General features: G+C 29.0%; 1 protein-coding gene across 1 annotated transcript; it reads right to left on the bottom strand.

Annotated features, from left to right (window-relative positions):
• Positions 1 to 2,956: 2,956 nt before the first annotated feature.
• Positions 2,957 to 4,875, bottom strand: LOC102600056 (probable xyloglucan endotransglucosylase/hydrolase protein 26). The gene is made up of 4 exons (XM_015311345.1): positions 4,704 to 4,875; positions 4,277 to 4,389; positions 3,981 to 4,174; positions 2,957 to 3,446 (listed from the first exon to the last, which is right to left on the bottom strand). Exons 1-4 carry the CDS (start codon positions 4,873 to 4,875, stop codon positions 3,038 to 3,040), a joined length of 888 nt encoding a protein of 295 aa, XP_015166831.1. The 3' UTR covers positions 2,957 to 3,037.
• Positions 4,876 to 7,284: the final 2,409 nt, after the last annotated feature.

Here is a 7,284-nt window from a genome sequence, read left to right as displayed (position 1 = left end):
AGATACATAAAATTAATACTAGATACCTATAACAAATACATGAAATTAATGCTAGATACTTCTATGATACATATGAATGTACTTGTATGGCACTTATGTATCTAAATGTTTAGTTTGTTGGATACATCATATATTGATAATAGATACATCAAATTAATGAATTTATTATTTTAAGAGTAATAATTTGAAATTAATCAAATTACATTACCAAGATATACATGTTTTTATCTTATATTAATAATATTAATGAATTTACTATTTCAAAGAATAATAAAATGAAATTAATTATCTATGTATTTTGAAAATCCTCAATTACTCCTCTAATTAAGGAAATAAGTTACAACCAATTAATTTAAATAAATAAATTTTGTATCTCAATTTTAAAATTCGACAGATACATGTATCTCATGGATTCAGACTCATGTATCCTAATCATAAAATATGGTAGAGGAAGTAATATTTGAAACTATTGGGAATCTTAATAATTAAGACCTAAACTAGTGGGATTTATGTGATTTGCCCTAAAAAAAATAATGACAAGCTTTTGAAAAAAGGTGCATTTTACACCTTACGATGAATTTCATATATTGAGATGTAGGAGAAAAATGAACTTTCATTATAAAGCATATTAAAATTTTAAATGGTAATTGGTACGCACATTTTTTGTTCGATGACGATGTCACTCGAATGATAAATTCATAAGAGTTTATTAGATCACAACGGACAATACATGTCACATAGGTCGTGAAATTGGAATTTGTACATAGGGGCGGAGCTAGAAGTTTGGATACAGTTCAATTGAATTCAATAGCTTTTGCTTAAATAATATATTTGTATTTAACAAATTTTAAAATATGTACAAATATGAAATTTAGAACCCAATTTTCCCACTTGAAGACGTCACTTTAAAATTTAGTTATGATTCCACCTTTGTCTATATATGAGCTTTGAGGATCTTGTTGTGTTTTGACATACTCCTTCTGTCTCAAATTATTTGTTCTGTTTCATTAATTTTGTCTTGAACTTTTAAAATAGCAAATAATTTGAGATACTTATTTCTAAAAATCACGATAACGAATAATTTGAAACGGAAAAGTACTAAATACTCATATTAGCTAACTAGCCTGTTAAGTTCTTCCCTAGCTATCACATTATTTTGAAAATGTATAGATAGCTGGAATTTTGAGTTTTGAATAACGTGCATGAGGCTAAAATATGAGAAGTGATCAACTCTACAAGGACTTCATAATTATATTAGGTCTAATTAATTAATTAAGACGTGCAGGCCTTAATTATAATGTCATTCTTTGAATTGATAGAACTATATAAATAGTTAAGCCTATGAGAATATTGATCCTAACTTCCTAAGGTGTGTCGTATTCCTAAATACTTCGATTGTCTACCTCTACTTTATATTTATGAATTCGTCTTGCTTGCTTGAGAGTATAAGATATCATTACAAATATAAAACTTGAAAAAATAAATTGGACATAACTTTTTAAAATATATTCTACTCTTTTTAAGAAAAAAGACATAAAATATGACTTATATTCATTAGTTTTAAAAGCTATCAAGAATATTTAATCATACCGAACAACCATATTTACTAATCTTGTATATGCAGAACATTTGTCAATGTTGTTCATTATCAGTCAATCAAAGACCATCCCTATTACAACCAAACAAAATTGAAAAAATGGAGGGAAAATGATAGATATGAATTAGTCGTGGGTCCTGAATAAATGAGTTTTTTTGTTTTATTTTGGAAAAACTATCTTATAAGATATATATATCTATATCATATATACTAATTCTATCTATACTTTCAAATAATTATGTATCTTACCACTAATTAATAGTTTTCTATCATGATATATTGAGGAAGATACACCTAGATACATGTATTTTTGCTATCAGATACACTAAAATAGTGAGAGAGGTGAGCGAGATGGTTATGTATCCCAGATACATGTAAATCACACTAGATACACACAACGTACATGTATTTATATGTATATGGTGTGATTCATATGTATCTGGGATACATAACCATCTCGACTGCCTTCCTCCCTATCTCGCTCATGTATCTATATGTATCTAGTGTGATTCACATGTATAGGAGCGTGGCGAGCGAGATGGGAAAGAGGCGAATGTGTTATGTATCCCAGATACATCACTTGGATACAATGTATCTAGAACAAATTACACCTAACTTTAACACAATGTATCCCAAGATACATGTATTTGTTAACACAATGTATCCCAAGATACATGTATCTGGATGCACCAAAATCTGGTAAAAAATTCATAATATTATAAAGTAGAGTGTATCTAAGTAATTAACTCATAAACAAATGAAATTTTGGTAAGTTTCACTTTTATAGAAACAAAAAAATTGGTACAAGTTTTGAAATAACAAAATAGCCCAACGATCATATTTTGGATTAAAAAGAGGCCTGAAGCTATTTTGGGCCAAATTTGATGGATTAACCTGAATAGATATCCACTCAACCGCATAAACTTAAAAATAACCTAAAGATGTATAATATATGTATAATTTATATATATATATATATAAGAGAAACATAAGCAAAATGCTAAAGTTCATAGAAACATTGAAAATAATTTGATACGATAGTGTGATTCAATTATTCTTATTGTATAACTATGTTGTGCAAATTTTTTAATAAGCAAATTTTATAAATGAATACAGATAGATAATCTTTTTATCTAAGTAATACTTATGTAAAAATTCCGAATAAAAACAATGTGTTTTCTTACTTTAAGGAATAAAATATATTATAATATCAACTCAACAAGATCTTCTTGCTCAACACAACAAAATTATTAAAGAAGATAAATACAATAAATATAACCAAAATGTTGAATTTCAAAGAAACATTAAAAATAATTCATTCCCAAAAAGGAGAATGATAACAATTTAGAAATATATCTTCCATTGTTGCTTCGATAGGATCGAAACAACTTCTTTTTTTTCTTCAGGTATAGTGAAGTCACTCCGATTTGTTTGTGCCTTCTAGTATTGTGGCAATGAGCACTCAATAGGCATAACTCCCTTGAATCTTTTCACATCTTTGCAATAATCATAAATCATATTCTTGCTCCTAATTGAGATCATTTCACCAACTTTATTTGCACTCAATTTATAGTATAAAGGTGAAGTCCACCAATTGGAATTTGTTGGAATTGCACATTGGGAAATACTCATTGGTCCATTCCAATAACAAGCTCTTGGTCTAAAATTTCTATAAGTTGCCATAAATGGTGCATTTGTCCAATCAATTTTAACAAGACCACCTCTTGTTGCCCAATTATCAGCATTCCATAGACTAGTGTAGACTCCCATTCCTTGTTGGTTTGGGAATGGAATGCCTTTGGCTTGGTAGTTTCTAAATACCCTAATTGGAATACTATCAATGTACCATCTGAAAGAAAAAAAAAGTCACATCAAATTTCAAGACTAATTGGTTCTGAGGACATGTCTGATATGATAAAAGTCATTTATAATATACCCCGAACTATCGTAAATGGTATGCAGATACCCTCCGTCATACTTTTGGGACATTAGTGCCCCTGTCGTCCAAAAACTAGAGCGTATATACCCTTCACTCTAACGGAAGACTATATAGGGACACGGGTGCAATCTTATTCGTCGGGTTGGCGGATAAGATTATGACACGTGTATGTCCGTTAGTATAAAGGGTATATATGCTCTAGTTTTTTAACGGCAAGGGCACCAATGTCCCAAAAGTATGACGGAGGGTATCTGCATACCATTTACGATAGTTCAAGGGTATATTTGTCCTTTTTCCCTATTTTAAATCATAAGTTTCAAAAATATTTCTTTAAATTTTGTGCTTAGTGAGATATCAAAAGCACTAGTAGTGAGGATGGGGAAAGTTTATGTGTAAACCGATTTTTATATAATGAAAGGAAGTTGTTTGAAAAGATCGACTTACACAACAGCATTAGGGTTCCAATGAATGGTGTAATTGTGAAAAGCAGCAGTTGGATCAAACCATGGATAGAATTGTTGCTCTCTATTTCCAACACCTTGGGTGTAAATATTTGTGTGTATAATATAAGGTTTTCCTGATATATTTCCTAGAAACTCGAAATCGATTTCATCATGCTTGGTACCGGTAGAAGATAACTGTCATGATAAATTAAATTAACGTCATTATATAAATAACGTTCACGTCTCATTATATATTGTCAGTATACAAAATTTAAAATCGATTACAAATATACTTACATAGTATGTTGTGACAGTTCCAGCAGAGTTGTTAGGTACCAACTTGAGAAGCATTTCAAAGCTACCAAAGAGAAATGAATTTTTTGATTGAGCACCAGAGCCTGAAGTTGAATTAAACCATAATAATTAGTAAACTCGAAAAATTTAAATTCTATAATTTTTCTCAATAAAATATAAATGTTATTTTTTATTTGCTCGATCGCTTTTCACTTTGGACTTATAGGTTTAGAGCTGAATATTCTAGAGCATGTTCCGTAGGTTCATCTGAATCCGTTAACTTTCATATAAGCTATGTACATAGACATATCCAAAAAAAAAGTGATTCTATGCATAATATACAAAATTACTATCCAACCCGTCCATATGACATTCTATGCGTAATATACAAAAAATTACTATATATATCACCAAAAAAATTGTAACTTGCCTGCAGATTTATCAAGAACAAGTTGAAGATCATCCCCTATAAGTTTACAATGATGAGCACCCCAATTGACATACATGCTACTTGATGTCCATCCATTGACTAAATATGCATGAAATGTAATTGTTGCAATAATCATCAAAACCAAGGCATTAAAATCTATGATTTTTGCCATCTTTAATTAATTCTTGTGATCACACACACTTTTTTTTTTGTGAGTGATCACACTTGGAAATTGTATATTTTCTTTTAGGCTATGTAGGGTTTATATAGCAAAGAGAATTTAAAAAAAGACCTTTTCAATTACTATATTGTAAACTTGTTTTTATGAATTTTGTGCTGACCATGTTTTGAAGTTGACATTCCAAAATACCGTGTGGGTGTAGTTGGCAAATTAATCAAGAAATTTGGTTACATGTATGTGCATTTAATTTGTTGGTTTTTTAGCAAGAAAAAAAAAAGAATATATATGTGATGATAATTGAAGTTTAATATAGTATTTTAGGAGACCACTTTTACTTGATGATTGACATTTATGGTTACACTATTATGAAAAAAGTTCTGTGACATTTATGACAGAGCACGAACTAATGAGAACATGTAAAAAAAAAAGAGAGAAAGAAATGACAAATTTTTGAAGAAGGTACGTTTTACACCTTTAGTGAATTTGTATATTGAAATGTGAGAAGATAGTGAAGAACTTTAATTATAAGGTTTATGAAAAATTCAAATGGTATGTGCACTTTTGGTTTGATCATTCGAAAGATAAATTCATAAGAGTTTATTGGACCACATTGGGTCGTAAAATTGGAATTTGTACATAGGGACAAAGTTAGAATTAGTTCGGATACGATTTGATCGAATCCAATAAATTTTGCTCAAATAATATCTATGTATTAACAACTTTTAAAATATGTACAAATATGAAATGTAAAATCTAATTTTACCACTTGATATATAAAGTCGTCGCTCTAAGATTTAGTTATGATAATATAGTAGAAATTTTGGCTCCACCTCTGTTAGTATATATGCGTTTTTAGGATCCTGTTGTGTGTTGACATACTCCCTCCGTTTAAAATTATCTATCGTGTTTTTCTTTTTCGTGCTCTTTAAAAAGATATCAATAAGGAGGGAATTTTGACTATTGTACCCTTATTTATATTTCAAAATAATTTATCTTCATATACTTACTCTATTGAGGTGTTTGTAGTCTTTAAGAACAACTATGACCAAGAATAAAATGGAAAAAAGTTAACTTTTGTCTTAAACTTTTAAAATAACAAATAATTTAAGATATCTATTTTTAAAAATTATGACAGATAATTTAAAAAGAAAATACTAAATACATATTTTATCTAATTAATAACTAGCTTGTGTAGGTCTTCCCCAGTTATGACACAAATTTTAAAATGTATAGAGTTGGAATTTTGAGTTTTGAATGACGTGCATGAGACGAAAATATGAGAAATAATATTAGGTGAAATTAATTAATTAATTAAGACGTGCAGACCTTAATTAACGACATTTTTTGAATTGATAGAACTCTATAAATTGTTATGTTAGCCAATGAGTGTACTGAGCCCACGGTGCGTCGAACTCCTAAATATTTCGATGGTCTATTTCCACTTTATATTTATAAACTCATTTCGCTAGTTTGAGAGTGTAAGATATTATTACAATATCGATTGTTAATCATGGTTGATGTATAAATTATCGTCTCTTTAAGGTTAAATTAATTTATTTGGTTTAAACATCGAGTGAGAGTAAATTCTTACTTATCGGCCTTTTGAAGCAGTACTTTTAAATTTCACACTTTTTTGGGTATAATTTTGCAATTTTGCTTTAAAATTTGTTTTTCAACATGGTTAAGTGGTGTTGAAAGATTTTTAAAACTTGTGGTCTAATATATATATATATATATATAAATTATTATTTTATTAAAAATAAAAGAAGAAGTTTAAAATTAAATTATTTTTGAATTAAAAAGGTGTCATATGGGACCGATTTTAAAAGAAAAAATATGTAATATAAATTGAGACGGAGGAATATTGTCCTTTAAATTGGGCTACTAAAATCTTCATATCGTTCTTCTTAAAAGTGGCCCAACCTAAATGATACCTAAGGAATACATGTTGAATTTAAAGGCCCAATTTACAAGCCCACCTACTATACACTAGATTTATTCATAAATAGTATAATAATTAAGCAGCATCGAGTATCAACTGATAGTACCTGTATTAGAGTCTGACTATATTCAGATCCTTCATTGCAAGGCCCATTCTGAGGGCAGCGCTTCTAACAAGTTTTTTTTTTTCATATTCAAGACTCAAACTCGAGACCTTTAATCAAGCATGAAAAAACCCCAACCATCCTATCACAATCCATGTTAGTGACAAACAATCACATGATTGAGACATTATATTTTTAAAATCAGGAGAAAAGAATAAGTTAAGTGTTAAACATCTAAAAAGTTGAACCCATAAAATTTAAATTTTATATTTTCTTTGCATCGTAATGAAGATGTTGTCGACAACGAAAAAATATTGGATTGTTTACATAGAGGGGAGGAGAAAATATTAAGCTT

Source organism: Solanum tuberosum, unplaced genomic scaffold, assembly GCF_000226075.1.
Source record: "Solanum tuberosum cultivar DM 1-3 516 R44 unplaced genomic scaffold, SolTub_3.0 scf00155, whole genome shotgun sequence".
NCBI lineage: Eukaryota > Viridiplantae > Streptophyta > Magnoliopsida > Solanales > Solanaceae > Solanum > Solanum tuberosum.
This window is presented reverse-complemented; position numbering and strand designations above follow the sequence as displayed.